The sequence below is a fragment of the Lampetra planeri genome, chromosome 35 (assembly GCF_965212315.1).
Source record: "Lampetra planeri chromosome 35, kcLamPlan1.2.h2, whole genome shotgun sequence".
NCBI classification, from domain to species: domain Eukaryota; kingdom Metazoa; phylum Chordata; class Hyperoartia; order Petromyzontiformes; family Petromyzontidae; genus Lampetra; species Lampetra planeri.
The window spans coordinates 7,794,082-7,810,047 of record NC_136141.1 but is presented as its reverse complement, the minus strand read 5'-3'; the positions used below and the strand labels follow the sequence as shown (position 1 = coordinate 7,810,047).

General features: G+C 49.7%; 1 protein-coding gene across 1 annotated transcript in view; it reads left to right on the top strand.

The window, feature by feature from the left end:
* The window catches only part of LOC144730360 (uncharacterized), an 86,928-nt gene that overhangs the window by 54,650 nt on the left and 16,312 nt on the right, over positions 1-15,966 (top strand). Inside the window, 10 exon segments of the mRNA XM_078611128.1 lie at positions 2,467-2,685; positions 6,043-6,221; positions 6,950-7,154; positions 8,758-8,900; positions 9,571-9,755; positions 10,879-11,147; positions 12,286-12,514; positions 12,845-13,049; positions 14,432-14,558; positions 15,665-15,730. Coding sequence (XP_078467254.1) covers positions 2,467-2,685; positions 6,043-6,221; positions 6,950-7,154; positions 8,758-8,900; positions 9,571-9,755; positions 10,879-11,147; positions 12,286-12,514; positions 12,845-13,049; positions 14,432-14,558; positions 15,665-15,730 — 1,827 coding nt within the window.

Here is a 15,966-nt window from a genome sequence, read left to right as displayed (position 1 = left end):
ACTGTTAGTAACTCAGCTTATTGTAGAGTATAGTAAGTTTACTGATGATGCTATGTAGTTTATACTTTAGTTTGTCATGCAGTTTATACTGTAGTTTTTTACGTGGTTGTTTAGTAACTACAGCTACATACTATTAACATTCCTTTCCTTTGTTAATGCTCCCCCCCTTCCCCCCCCCCCTTTGATGCTGCTAATCCTGAATAATGCACGGGCATAGTATTGATTTGGAACCCCCCCCGCCCACCTCCTACGCATTTTCCATATGCTGAATTCCTCTTGATATGCAAATTATTTTGTTTAGGCGCTCTTCTTCCCACCTCCCCCCCCTCTAACCCAGCTTAAATATACGCTCCAAGCTTGGGGTGTTTCATTCTTCGCCTGAGGATGGCTGCTTGCGTTGTGGCCGAAACGTCGTGAGAATTGTTTTATTATGTTTTATTTTTATTATTTTATTACTTCCCTTCTACGTGACTTTACCGAAAGAACCAAGAAGATGAATCCCTGCAGTCACGAAAGCTTTAAATCGAAACAAACTAAATGTAAAGAGCAGTTTGAAAGAAATTAATTTTCAATCTAGATATAATGGCTTCCTAATTTCGGAAGGAAGAGTGTTCCAGACGGCCGCAGAAGCGCATCTGAACGTGTGTGATGCGGTGACCATCTTTGTTCAATGGCTAGCCAAAAGCCGCTGTGAAGATGAGTTCGCATGATGGTTTATGCTCCTTGATGAGATCGGCAAGGTGTTGCGGTTCATTTGTGGCAAGCACTTGATGCGTATTGAGTACGGTGCTCGCCACCGTTCTTCTTTCGCTGGCGCATTCGGAGCTGTTGCCGCGTCGATCCCGGTGCACCGCGGGACCAGAGCCGTGCCACTGACGTCACTCGCAATGAACGGGTCGAGTCGCCTGTAGATGACGCGGTGACGCTGTGTCCTCGCAGTGTTACTGGCTGATGTCACATGCATAGAACGCGTCATCAGCCTTGCCTGGTCCTAAGCTAGATTCAGATGTTTTGGTTCTGGCTCTGAACAGCAAATATAGGCAGTGGGAACACCAGCTGTACCATGAGGGCTTTTGCGCTGACATGGTTTAGATGCGCCTGTGGAAAAAAAGTGGTAGCTGGGGAAGAGAATTCTGAACAGCAGAATGCAACAAAGTGGAAGGGGCGACCGACATTGCCTCGTTTGGGGGTTGAGTTGTGGGTTTCACCAAGAGGCCGAGATGCAATTGCCAAATCACCAATTTAAACGAGAGCTGTCGAATGTCACCTCTCTGGCATCAGCAGGGGCGGTGATTATTCTGGGACAGATCATTCTCAACGTTATAAGTCCATGGCCTTCTTGTCACTCTGCATACATAGCCTAATCCAGCCTATGTTGGGCTTGCTATGCCAAAGGCAATAATAAAAAAATTAAACTTGTCATGTGCCTCTCAGTCTACGCTCACTCTTGATAAGAGAGAATGAGTTGGAGGCGCGAGGAACCATCGGCAAGCGGGAAGGCAACCAAGCGGTGAGCCGGTGCCAACAATTCTCCAAGCTCTGCAGTTCTCTGTATATTTCGATGTTTCAGCCAATGAATGAGTGCTGACATGTGGTAGGAAACGGGAGCACTCAGAGAAAACCCACATGTGCGAGGGGGCGATGCTATCCCGTACAGACACAAGAGTGGAGGCCACACTGTATGGCCATCTGGCGAGCCAGGGTACAGCTCCCCACGTAAAAAGTGCTGGATTACAGGTGTGCGCCACCGCCGCCCAGATAAATGAGCAAAACTCAGCATTGCTCTGCCTGGGTTATATACATCATATATATTCAGCTATCGGCATTATATGATGTAAAATAAATTAATTGGCGTGTGATGTTCAAACATTAACCACACATACTTGTGTATGTTTTGCCACAAGTACTTGTGTATGGTTTGCCACAAGTATGTGCAGTTAATGCAGACTTGATTCCTTCCAAAAGGTACTTACTTGGTGTTTGGAACATCTTAATACCTGTATTCATTGGATCTTTCGGTAAAGTCACGTAGATAGGTTCAAAGAAAATAACAAAAATGATTTAAAAAACCTACGAAGTTTTGATCGCAACACAAGCGTTCGTCATCAGGAAGAAAAAGTCCCCATATTTTTTTTTCCTGTGTTGCGATTCAAACTTCATAATTTTTTTGTTTGTTTTTTTAATTATTTTTTGTTATTTTCTTTTTTTACCTATCTACGTGACTTTACCGAAAGACCCAAATAATATGAATTCCTGCAGTCACAAAAGCTTTAAGTCAAAATCTTAATGCTTGTTTTATTGCCAGAAAGGGTAAAACCTATTCTACTTTTCATTATTTTTAAATACTAGAAAAAAGGTACCATAGATATTGCCGTGTGATTTGATGGAGGCGCTGTTGATTTGACTGCACGGTGCTGCTGCTGTTGCTGTCGCTGCGTGCCATGTGCGCCACCGTCTCCGCCGCAGCCCTGCCGCTGGACGAGGTGGCGCGTCTGCTGGTCTGCGTCTACCGCTGCCTGGAGCAGCAAGCGGATGGCGAGGAGGAGACCCACGCTGCACTGCGCTCCCTTCCCATCATCCCCCTGGCCGATGGGCGCATGGTGGCGTTGGCTGACCAGGAGGTGTTCTTCCCTCCCGGGTGGCAGGAGGGTGCAGCTGCCAACCAAAACAAAGTCCAGATGCACGGTCAGTTGACTTCATTATAAAGTGACAGTCTTGTTACATTGGTTCTTTGGGATATATAAAGACAGAGGCCTTTTTGTGTTAAGTTTGTTGTCCTTCCTCACACCTCCGATTAGCATGGTTGGCGACGTCCGGTGCGAAAGAATACTTATCAGATTGTTGGGGCAAGTGTTGTACGCGAGCACCTAGAAAGGCCGGCATGGCACACGAGGGGGTGGGTGGCCAGCACCATGCCTGGCTGCCTCTGTTTCCCCAGTGGCGATGTTTACACATCGCACTAATTTGAGGCTGAGTCAAACTAGGGGAGGCCCAGGGCCGATTCAGATGATTGTCAAAGGTGTTGGCCGTGAGCGGGAATCAAACTCTGGTCACCGGCTTCTTAGCACCGCACAATAACTGTTACATTACTGCTGTATACTGTATATACATACATATGACAATACGGCGGTAAAGTTTTAATTGCAAGCCATACACGAATATGAAGTTCAGGATGCCACCATCATATCATGGTTAGTTCCTTGGACTTGCAATCCAGAGGTCTCGGTTCAATTCCATCCCCCCGGTGCAGCAGTTGAAACAATGGGCAAGGTTCTTAAATCCCCACCCACCACCACCAATGAACACCAGCGGTGTGAACGGCCGTACCACAGTTAGTCAAACGGCAGGTCACGTGTGGCGGGGTAAAGTGTGGCCTTCATCAGAATCAGAAATCAGAAAAGGTTTTAATCGCCATGTAAGTTTGCACAAACAAGGAATTCACTATGGCGGGACGGTGCATACATTGAACAAGTAGGAATCTTAACTTATATAAAAGGTATACACTCTAACTATACTAACGTTACAAAGTATAAGTAATACTAAAGGGCTAAAATCTTTAAAATTATGAATAAGTAGACCTTATGAAATGCGAAATGTAAAATGTTAATTAGCCGTATTAAACAATCTTAAAATACAAAAATACAAATAAGATTACACGTTGTAAGTATGGAAAGGTGTAATTATGTAGATAAAATGTTATAGTAAGTGTAACAGTCATTTTAAGTGTAAAAGTCATTTTAAGCCCTTGGCCTTGTTGAGGAGGCCAACAGCTGATGGGAAAAAACTGTTTTTATGACGTGAGGTTTTGGTCTTAATGGACCGCAGCCTTCTGCCGGAGGGGAGTAGTAGCTGGAACAGAGAGTATCCAGGGTGCGAGGAATCGTCCGCAATCTTCCTCGCTCGCCTCAGGGTCCTCAAAGTGTGCAGGTCCTCAAGGGTTGGTAGATTACAGCCAATCACCTTCTCAGCAGTGCGGATGATACGCTGCAGTCTGCTCTTGTCCTTGGCAGTGGCAGCAGCGTACCAGACGGTGATGGAGGAGGTGAGGATGGACTCAATGATGGCTGTATAGAAGCACACCATCATTGTCTTTGGCAGATTAAATTTATTCAGCTGCCGTAGGAAGTACATTCTCTGTTGAGCTCTCTTGATAAGGGAGCTGATGTTCAGTTCCCACTTGAGGTCCTGGGAAAGAATAGTGCCCAGGAAGCGGAAGGACTCAACATTGGTGACTGGGGAGTCGCACAGGGTGATGGGGGTGAGTGGGGCTGTATTCTTCCTGAAGTCCACAACCATCTCCACGGTCTTAAGAGCATTAAGCTCCAGGTTGTTCTGGCTACACCTGGTCACCAGGTTGTCAGCTTCCCTCCTATAGTCAGACTCATCCCCATCAGAGATTAGCCCAATGAGGGTGGTGTCGTCCGCAAACTTCAAGAGTTTGACGGACTGGTGACTGGAGGTGCAGCTGTTGGTGTACAGGGTGAATAGCAGGGGTGAAAGGACGCAGCCCTGAGGAGATCCGGTGCTGATTGACCTGGCGGCAGAAACTTGTGATCCCAGTTTGACACACTGCTTCCTGTCGGACAGGAAGTCTGTGATCCATCTGCAGGTGGAGTCTGGCACGTTCAGCAGGGAGAGCTTGTCCTGAAGCAGGCTAGGAATGATGGTGTTAAAAGCCGAGCTAAAGTCCACAAACAGGATCCTGGCGTAGGATGCTGTGGAGTCCAGATGCTGTAGGGTGAAGTGGAGGGCCATGTTAACTGCGTCATCCACAGACCTGTTGGCTCTGTAGGCAAACTGAAGGGGGTCCAGTAGAGGGTCTGTGATGGCTTCGAGGTGTGCCAGGACCAGGCGCTCAAAAGACTTCATTACCACGGAGGTAAGGGCGATGGGTCTGTAATCATTTAATCCTGTTGGCCTTCGCTTTTTGGGCACTGGAATGATGATGGAGGACTTGAGACAGGCTGGTACATGCCATGTCTCCATGGAGGTGGTAAAGATGTTGGTGAACACTAGTGACAGCTGGTCCGCGCAGTGCCTGAGGGTGGCTGGAGAGACAGAGTCCTGCCCAGCTGCTTTGTGTGGGTTCTGCCTCTTGAAAAGTTTTTTAACTTCTCCCTCCTGAATGGAGATAGTTGTCTCTGTAGTGTGGGGTGGGATAGGGGCCTCTTGGGTGGGAAGGGGTAGTTCAGGACAGTCCAATTGTCTTTCAAATCTGCAGTAGAACTCGTTCAGGTCGTTGGCTAGGCGGGAGTCGTTAGTGGTGTGGGGGCCTCTGGGCTTGTAGTTGGTGATCTGCCTGAGCCCTCTCCACCGGCACGGGTGTGCTGAGCAGCATGCCCCTCACACCGGCACGGGTGTGCTGAGCAGCATGCCCCTCACACCAGCACGGGTGAGCTGAGCAGCAGGCCCCCCTCACCAGCACGGGTGTGCTGAGCAGCAGGCCCCCCTCACCAGCACGGGTGTGCTGAGCAGCATGCCCCTCACACCAGCACGGGTGTGCTGAGCAGCAGGCCTCTCTCACCAGCACGGGTGTGCTGAGCAGCAGGCCTCTCTCACCAGCACGGGACACAGGTGTGCTGAACAGCAGGCCTCTCCCAACAAAGGTGTGCTGAACAGCAGGCCCCTCTCACCAGCACAGGACACAGGTGTGCTGAACAGCAGGCCTCTCCCAACAAAGGTGTGCTGAACAGCAGGCCCCTCTCACCAGCACAGGACACAGGTGTGCTGAACAGCAGGCCTCTCCCAACAAAGGTGTGCTGAACAGCAGGCCCCTCTCACCAGCACAGGACACAGGTGTGCTGAACAGCAGGCCTCTCTCTCATGGAAGAGTAGGCCAAATACCCTCTTAGACGGGATCTCTAGGGTTCCTTCTCGTTGAGGCCCTTTCAGCAGCAGGTGGAATATTTTAACAAATAAAATTCAGAAATTCCCGTGGCATTTAGGTTTTCCTGCACCGCACTCCTCGGCATGCCCGAGTCTCTCGTGCAGCCCTCACGTTCTCCTCCCCCCCCCCCCCTTCTCTCCCTCCTCACTGTGCAGGCGTAGAGCTGCTGAAGGTGGACCTGTGCGTGCTGCACCCGGACCTACTGTGCTGCGTCGACGCGCTGTGCTCCTCGCAGCTCGTGCGTCTTCTCGAGCGACTGCACGTGCGGCGCGTCACGCCCGCCCAGGTCATCGCTCGCCATGTCAAGCCAATCCTGGAAAGCGGTGCTTGGAAGGTATCGTGGGCGGGTTGGAAGGAGAATTGTTTTTGTTAGTCGAAATAAAGATTCTGATTCTGTCATCATCATCACTTGGGCGGTGGTGGATTCGCATGCCTGTAATCCAGTGCTGTCGAGGCGAGGGTGGTGGATTGTGTAAATGGTATGAATCGCCCTTCTCGTGGGCGTCCATGAGGTGCCATACCCCGACTTGCCAGGAGAAGGCGGCATGGTAAATTTGGATCCTACCCGCCCACGTGTAGGTTTTCTCCGGGTGCTCCGGTTTCCTCCCAAATGCAAACACTTTTTCATTGGCCGATAACACCTTCATATATAGAGGACCGCAGAGCTTGGGCAGTTGTTGGCACTGGCTCATCACGTGGCTACCTTTCTGCTTGTTGTCTGGTTCTTCGCTCCTCTGAGTCGTTCACTCTCTTCGAGAGTGAGCGAATGCTGCGGCAGGTTAAAAGTTTAAATCAGAATTCGTCGGTGATTTTCAGCCCGGGGGGGAGCGGTGACGTGACCGAGCGGTTGCACATTTGCCCCTTGTCGCAGAGGTTCACGGTCCAGCGGCCGCCCAGGGGTGCATCAACAGTGGACGTTCAAAATCCTGTGACATTGTTTGAAAATTAGTAGGCCATGTGTGGCATCGGCATGGTCCAAATGCGCTCCATTCGATAAATTACCTGCAATCTTCATCTTTGTCTGTGTGACCCCCCCCCCCCCCCCCCCCCCCCCGTGTACAGGATAAGCCAAATGAAGTGGTGATCAGCTACCTGGCGTACGTGAAGGCGCAGTGCGAGCACGACGTGTCCGTCTGCGACCTGTCGGAGCTGCGCGCGACGCTGCCGGTGCTCACCTCGAGCGGCGCCTTTGTGCGGCCGGTGGACACCAGCGTGTACTTCTCCACGTTCTATGGGAACAAGTGGGACCTGCCCACCAACCTGCCAGGTGGCTATTGCAATAAAACAAGGGGAAGGGTGCTCCATCGAGGGGAATGGGGTGAATTTGGAATGCGCCTCGCAGTATACGCTCACTCTCGGTGGGAGAGAATGACTTGGAGGCGCGAGGAACCGCAGGCAAGCGGTGAGCTGACGCCAACGATTTCCCAATCTCTGCAATTCCCCATATATTAAAATGTTTCAGGCAATGAATGAGTGCTAGCATTTGGTAGGAAACCGGAGCACCCAGAGAGGTGTTCCGGCTCGTTGAAAGTAAGCGTTAGGCCCACTCCCACCATCTACAACATCCCACGTCCAAGAATGAGGCTTACTGCAGCCTTCGCTTGGAGGTTCGGAGAGCCATGCGGCGCTGCAAGGATGAGTGGTGGTCGCGAGTTGCTGAATGAATGGAAACTGCCCTGGTAGCATGTGATAATAAATCACTTTTTAACATCATAAAAAAGTTACTTGCAGCACCACACCTATCACCATCATTGAGGGAAAGAACGGCAATCCGATCTCTGACTCCCAAGAACAGGTTCGCTAAACATTTTTGTGAGGTCTTGTGAGTGGTTGGCTGATGTGCCATCTGTTGAGGAAGTGCGAAGGGCAATCCAGAGCTTGAAACCAGGTCAAGCGCCGGGGAGACATAACTTCTCAAGAGATGGACTGGGGTGGTACAGAAGGATGTGGAGCTCATTGGATTTGCCAATCACTAGTATCGGCAGTGTCAAGATTGGCCTCTGGGGAAGGTTTGTGAAGGATGCTGCTGGGGAGTTGGAGGCAGTCGCCATCCTGCAACAACAGAGAGCAGCGAAACAGCGCTCGCAACAACGAGCAGAGAACCGGTTAGCTAAAACGTAGAAAGTTGGCACAGTGTGGAGCACAGTTGGTGCATCTGCCGGTCATCTCAGGTCAACCCATGGCACATGGGTCTGTTCTGTGAGCTCCTGCCAGCGGGCCTTTTACACTTCACGTGGCCTCAAAGTGCACCTAGCGTGCCACAAGCGCTGTGGTGACATTACCACCACTTAGTGGAGAATGGCAGTTGTTGTGTCTTCACGAATTTGTCTACACCTGCATGATTTTTATATCACAGTTTAGCCCATGCCCAAAATACCAAGCAGCCAGCAACAAACAGCACCATTGAAGTTGTAATAGATAAGAGATAATACGCATCTTGAATTGAGCAAGGTTATTATAAGAATTGGAGTAAATGGAATGGTGATGAGAGGAGGGAATTCCAAAGTGGGGCAGTGCGAGGGAAGACGCAGAAGGAGAATGGTTGTGACCTGCAGTGTGGTGGTGGGTGAGTGAGTGAGTGTGGGTGGGTGAGTGAGAGGGCGAACGAATGGATGAGTGAGTGGTTGGTTGTCTTGCCGTGACTTGTGGTGTGATGGTTTAACCCGGGAATCGATGAGATAAAATTCGTGGAGGAATTGATGAGTGAAATTCGTGGATTATTAAAACCATGCTTGGAGAAATAGAAGAGTAATGAAGAGGCAACTGCATGTCTTTTTTTCTCATTTTGCCCATGCGAGATTCTGGGTTAATCATCTTTTATACGTGTGTGTGTGTGTATGTGTGTGCGTGACGTGTGTACGTGCATGCAGGTGCCGACTGGCTGCTGGTGCACCCCGTGTACATGCAGGGACAGTCGGACGTGGACAGCTGGAGAGACTTCCTGGGAAGGCTGGGTGTGCGCGACCTTCCGATTGTGCGCAAGGAGCGGAGGTCGTACAGCCAGCAGGATCTGGTGGGCAATGTGTCTGTGGCACGCATGGGGCATGTAGTCAACCATTGATGGGGTATTTTTATTGAAGCCATTTTTGGTGAGCAGTACTACAACATCAAAACTAAACAAAATATTAATTGGATTTAGTTTGATATCCTAAATTGGGCTTGGCAGGTACTGTACATTTTTTGTATGAGGATTCTCCCAAAATATGACCAAATTAGTTTATTTTTACACCTATTGTGCCAATTTATATGCAGCACACATATTCAACAGGCCAGGTCGGATGACAGGGTTATATTCTTAACTTGCCAGGTTCCATTTTGAGGATGTTTGATGCACTTTGAAGAGAAACGTCGCGTATCTAATTGCTGTGGGAATTGTTCTTAAACTTAACCGTGGTGAGCGAATACGGTCGTGGAGATTGGAGCGGTAAATGTTTGTACGCACGACAACTTATTTTGTTTGGCTACGTCAGATCAGTACGTGGCCTTGCCCAAATAAACATTCTCAATGTTTTATTTTTCTTCTTCACCGTTCGGTTTTGCATCTCATGTGACAAAAAGTGACCACGTGTTGGAGGAAGAAACCCAACGAGGCTTCCGGTCACGAGATGTGATTCACGATTATAGCTCACGAGTTTTCATTAATGATTGTAGCTCACGAGGACCCCCGCGGCTCCCGTTCGCAGGACGCGTCACCGTGGGCCGGCGTGACGGCGACGCTGCCCCCCGTGGCGGACGGACACTACACCGTGGAGGACTGGGTCTGTGCCGAGCTGCACGCGCTGCTCACCGCCTCCCAGCTCGGAAACGCGCGCACCGACACGCAGCGCCGGCTGCTCCTCTGCCTGCTCGATGGCGAGTGGGACAAGGGGTGAGCGGAGCCCCGCGGAGACGGCAGTGGCGGCGGTGGCAGTAGCGATGCGGTAGCGTAGCGGTCGGCGCGCTGCGCTATGAACCGAGCAACCCGAGTTCGATTTCCGCTCGTGTCCAACACGAGCGACGATTATCTGAACCGGTCCTGGGTCTCCTCTAGGTCGACTCGGCCTCAAATGAGTACCTGGTGCACTTTGTAAAATCGTTGCTGGCCTTCATAAGTGCTCGCTAACACGTTTTGCCCCAATAGTCTGTTAAGGCGATACAGCAGATCTTTGTCTTTAATGGTGGTGTTGGTGGTGATACGGCATGATGGGTAAGCAGGGCCATGTGGCAGTGGTGATGATGGTGTTGATGGTCATGGTTAAATAAATCGATCGAATACTGTATTTATAATGCGCCATATTCAGAAAGTTGAAGTTGAAGGGCAGAAGGCACTGAGAAGGTTGAACTAAATTTAGCGAAACAGAAGATAAATAAATGTTTTTAGTCCAGTCTTTAAAACACCGAGTGTCATCGCTGAGTGGACTTCAGTCGGCAGACTGTTACAAACCACCGGGGCTGCTGTCTGAAGCTCAGTGGATCTTGAGTGGACACACAGCAGCAGGTTCATAGCAGATGAGTGTAGGATTGGTGATGGTACATTCGAGTGGATGGCATTGTAATTGGTTAACCTTTGCTATGAAAGTGAGTACCTCGACCTTGAACTGGACTTTCTCATGCACTGGTAAGCAGTGCAGCTCCTTCAAAAGATTTGAAGAGCTCGCGAGATGTGCGGCCAGGCAAGCGAATCTGGCGAGGAGGGCATTTTTGTGATGGCAGTGGTGACAGTGGAGGGTGGTTGGTGGTGGTAGTGATGACAGATAAATGATGGGTGGTTAATGAACACGTTTCAATACCACGCGTCCCTAGCAGCATGTGCAAGTGCAGTCTTTTTTAAATGCAGCAAATTGTTGTAAATACACCACGTCCGTAACGCGCATCGGCACTTTGATGAAAAGACATTGACGCGGGAGGATCGGCTGCGCACGCCAAATCTTCTGCCCGCAGTTCGGCAGGACCCTCGCGTTATGATCTCCCGCTCTCCTGCCTCCCCCCCCTCCACCGTGCGTGCGCGCTAGCTCACGCTACTCGCAGTACAAGACGGCACGCGTGCTCGACTCGGTCGGGCGGCCACTCAAGGAGGTGGACTCGTCCTTCCTCATCTACCTGACGACGCTGCCGTGGCTGCCGGCTGAGGCGGCCGGGCCGTCCAGCTCCACGTCGCCCTCGTTCGGCCGGGCCCGCGACCTCTACCTGCGCGCCAGCAACCTGCAGCGTCTGCTCGGGCGCCACGCCGCATACGTCGCCGTGGAGATGTCGGCGAACAGCACGTTGGCCGGCGAACTCGGTGAGCGTGAGGGCACGGGGGGGAGAGCAGAGAGCACAGCGGGGGGGGGGGGGGGGGAGAGATGTGTGCAGAGCATGGGTGGGAGAGGCAGACGGGAAGAGGAGAGAGGGGCGCAAGATGGGGAGTGGAGATGGGATGGCAGGAAACGGAGGGTACGGATGGGAAAGGAGATGGAGACAGAGAAGGGGTGGAGAGATAAAGAGGAGGAAATCTGGGCGGAGAGAGGAATTATCTCGGTGTTAAGGGTCAGAGATGGCTGTGTCTTCTCTCGTGCAGGAACATTTGAAAAATGTGCAGCCCGACTCTGAAAGTTCACTTTTGAAAAAGGTCTAAATACTCGCTGGGATTTTTCAATGATATTTAATCACAATTCAGAATCAATATCAGTTTAACACGTAGGCTTTCACGACCAATATCATCCATAATAGAGGTTTTTGGGTTAAATCACGTAAATATGTCGTTAAAACCCGCCACCACCCGACACAGCCAACTAGTAAGGGTTGTCACGTAAACAGAACATGCCCATTCGTCACCTAGTACCGCACACCGGTGCGTTGGAGAGCTAAGCCACAACATTTACAAACTGAGAACGACGTATCGCCGGTAATTACAACTAGCTTCATCAGGTTTTTGTGGAGAAGTCTTACTGTTGGTAGGGCTATTATAATAAACTCCATAGACAGGTAGGACAAGTTCAAAGGGCTCGCATAATGCACATGCATAGTGTACGTTGCCTCAGAAAATCCACCCCCCCCCCCACATTGTGCAAGAGCACTGAAGGGTGGTCAACACATCTACGCCTCTATATAAGGAACGAAACAGTAAGACTTTTCCACAAATCTGACTGTCGCCTGATGAAGCTAGATGTAATTACTGGTGAAACGTCGTACTCGGATTGTAAATGTTGTGGCTTGGCTCTCCACACCGGTGTGCTGTACTAGTGACGAATTGGCCACGTTCTGTTTACATGACAACCCTTACTAGTTGGCTGTGTCGGGTGGTGACGGGTTTTAATGACACATATTTACGCGATCTAACCCAAAATCCTGTATTATAGAATCAATATCGCTAGATGTATGTGTATTAAATGCTTATTTTGCATCCCCGTCTCCTCGCCCCGCGTTCTGCGTCGCCGCAGGCGTCCGCATGTTGCTGAATGCGCAGGAGTTAGTGAAGCACCTGAAGCGTTGGTGCAGCGGGGGTGCGGTTGAGGAGGAGGGGGTCTCCACGGAGAGCGGAGTGCCCTTCTGCACCTCGCCGGAGCACATCCACGCCGTGTACGAGTACCTGCAGGCGGAGTGCTCCAACCAGCAGCTGCAGGACTTGTTCCGGCACTACCCCGCCGTGTTTGTGCCCGACGCGACTCGGTATGGTCCCGGTCGCTCACTCTCTCTTTCACGGCCGCTCAGTCACTTGCAGGCGCTCGTAGTCGTGGTCACAGTTGCTCATTCACTGACGGTTACTCACGCTCGTCGCTCACAGTCAGTCACTCGCAGTTGCTCACAGGATTAATAGGCATTCACGATCATGAGTGATTTGCCATGGCTTAGGTGAGGCCTTCATCTTGGAGAGGATTGACTATGGTGTTGGAAAACAATAAAAACACTCACGTTGTTACGAGCCTCGACGCGCGTAAGCCCGTGTCGTAGTGCGGGAGCTCCCGCGAGCCCTGACACTCGCACCCCTTGTGCCGGCAGGAGGCAGCATTTGGAATCTGGGGAGAGCAGGGGGAACGACGGCGGGGACGGCGCCGTGCAGGGCTGCTTCCGATACCTGCACGAGGTGTGCTGGGCCGACCCCACCCGGCTGTTTCTGCGCTACGCGTCGCTGCAGCACGAGGCGCCGCCGCAGCTCCAGCTCTTTTACGGCCGTTGGACCAACATGGCCGATTTATTCCAGCAGGTAACGTGGGCTGCCGGGAAGCCATTTTTTTTTTACTGAAACTATTTTTTTTCCAGGTATTGCCTACTGAGTTATGTAGATTTTTTCAGAAGCGATCTTGACCACAAATGACAGCTCAACGAAGTGGTTTATCACGTGGACATGTATAGCAGCCAAATACCCTGGATGCGTGTTTCTAAATGTGGAGGGAAAAACCGGAGGACCGGGAGAAAAATCCAAACAACCACAGGGAGAGAATATGCAAACTCCAAAAATACAGGCGTCACGGTCGGAATTGAACTCATGACTTCCTGTATATGAGGCGAGGTGGTTAACATCATGATCCCAACATCTATGTTAAAATCTATGTTGTGTGTGTAGGTGCCTATACAGATCGCTGGGTTTGTACTCAATTCTCACCCAAGATTAATAACAGGGGCAAATATTTAAACCAGTCTTGGGCTTACTCGAGTTTGACTGAGCGTTAAAATGAGTGCCTGGTGCAGTGTAAAAACAGCACTGGGGAGAAAAAGTTACCCGGGTGTCCGTATTAGCCATTCACCCCCTCGTGTGCAATGCCGGCTTTCATAGGTGGTCGCGAACACCACTCACCTACAATAGTCTTCATATCTAAACCAGTCCTCGGCCTACCCGAGCTCGACTCGGCTTTAAAATTAGTAACTCGTGCAGGGGGTAAAACATGTGCACTGGGGAGACAAAGGCGGGCACACCATCTCCCCGTGGCACCGTATTTGCCTTCATGGGTGCTACTCGCTTACAGCACTTGCGCCCCAACAATCTGTTAAGGCTTTACGGGTGGGTGGGCGGGCGGGGACCTTTTTTACACACTTTTATTTAACTCACTTTGTCTTTTGTATCCTCAAAAAAGAAATCTTGTAACTCAATTTTTACACACTTCCCAATGTGCTATCGACTGCAAACTTCGTATAGCTATGTCTTACTGATGACAACACGATATTCTATCATAAAAATCCAAAACATATATTTGAAAACTTTTTACACGCTTTTATTTAACTTACTGTATGTGTTGTCGTATCCAAAAATCTTGTAACTCGATTTCAACCGTATTCCCAATGTCATATCGACTTCAAACTTCGTATAGCTATGTCATACTGATGACAATACTATATTCTATCATTAAAAATATAAAAATATATTTTTAAGCAATCTTTTTAACGGCTGTAATTGTCCACGCTCAACTGACGTTGCCTGTAAATCACCACGGCAAGCCTCGGGGAGCCATGCCCAGGGGCGTGGGATGTGGAAGGAGGGGAGGGGAGATGGGGGAAGGGGGCAGGGGGAGGGGCAGCTCAGACAGTACATTTCATTAAAGCGTGTTTTAAAAAAAGTATTTCTAAATATTTTATTCTTTGCGAGTGCAGACCCTGAAGGTGTCTGCGACGCCCAAGATAAAGCAGTACGCCGACCTGCTGTGCCTCGTGTGCGAGGGCTGCACTCTGCCAAACGCCGAAGTTCTGCAAGACGTCTCATTGCTCTACGCCATGCTAGGTGAGGCGTCACCATGCTCTGACTCAATACTTAAACTATAAAACTATTTTTATTTGACCAGGTAAGGCCCACTGAACTAATATAGCTTCTTTTTGAGAAGCGACCTGGCCACAAATGATAGCTCAACGAGAAGTGGCTTATCGCGTGGACATTTATAGCATCCAAATAGATTTCGATTTAAAGCTTTCGTGACTGCAGGGATTCATCTTCTTGGTTCTTTCGGTAAAGTCACGTAGAAGGGAAGTAATAAAATAATAAAAATAAAACATAATAAAATAATTCTCACGACGTTTCGGCCACAACGCAAGCAGCCGTCCTCAGGTGAAGAACAGGTCTGTCGGAAAGACAGTGTCTGCGTTGTGGCCGAAACGTCGTGAGAATTATTTTATTATGTTTTATTTTTATTATTTGATTATTTCCCTTCTACGTGACTTTACCGAAAGAACCAAGAAGAAGCATCCAAATACTCTAAATGCATGTTGATAATTCTAAATGCGGAGGGAAAAACCGGAGGACCCAGAGAAAAATCCACTCGACACTGGAAGAACATGCAAACTCTAAATATACAGGCGTCAGGATCGGGATCATGACTGCGTGCCGCCACCCTTCTTGCTACGGGTTTGGTTAAGGCAGCAGCGCATAGCTCTGGGGGTGTACAAATATCGTACAACAATGGATGATGCTGCCCTGCACTCTGCTGGCCAAATTATTGTCTGGTAAACTGGTAAAGCTCATATTATTAGTTGTTTTTTCACATTGCCCAATGCTTGTTATGGTGTGACTCAATGTCACATTACTGTGGTCCTCTCCATAGTAATGTGGAATTTACACCACTGGCTGCGGACTGCCAGTGTGCGTGAGGACATATGTATTTATTTAACCGCATGCTGAAAATTGCAAGCCGTGCAGGGCGCGTGTAGCCTGGTTAACGGCTCCAAAAGAGTTAATATTTATGTTCTGTGTTGCTGGCTTATTAAAGATGGCCCTAATTGAAGCAGCACCACGCTCGCGCTGGACTCCTTTACACGTACGAGAGACCAGGAGCAGTGAGACCTCTGACGCGTTGTGTTTGTTGTTGCTTTTGCTGTGTGTTGTTTGTGGTGCAGCCGAGAAATGCGTGCTCTCCCCTCGGACCATGGAAGTCAACCCAGACTACTGCAACAACCTCAAAGGTCAGAGTCGCTTTGGTACCGTGTACGTACCACAGTCATATTATCCCCATCTAATTCAGCTCTTACTGTTCAAACGTGATTTAATGGAATAATACAAAATGTCTATTTCAAAAAAATCAAACCGCAACATTTTAATGAAGGGGGAGAGATGATTCTGTGTGGTTTGGGGGGCCCTGTTCAGGAGGAGGCAGCTATCATCCTGGGAAATCTCTTAAGTCGTCCTGGGACATTAAAAG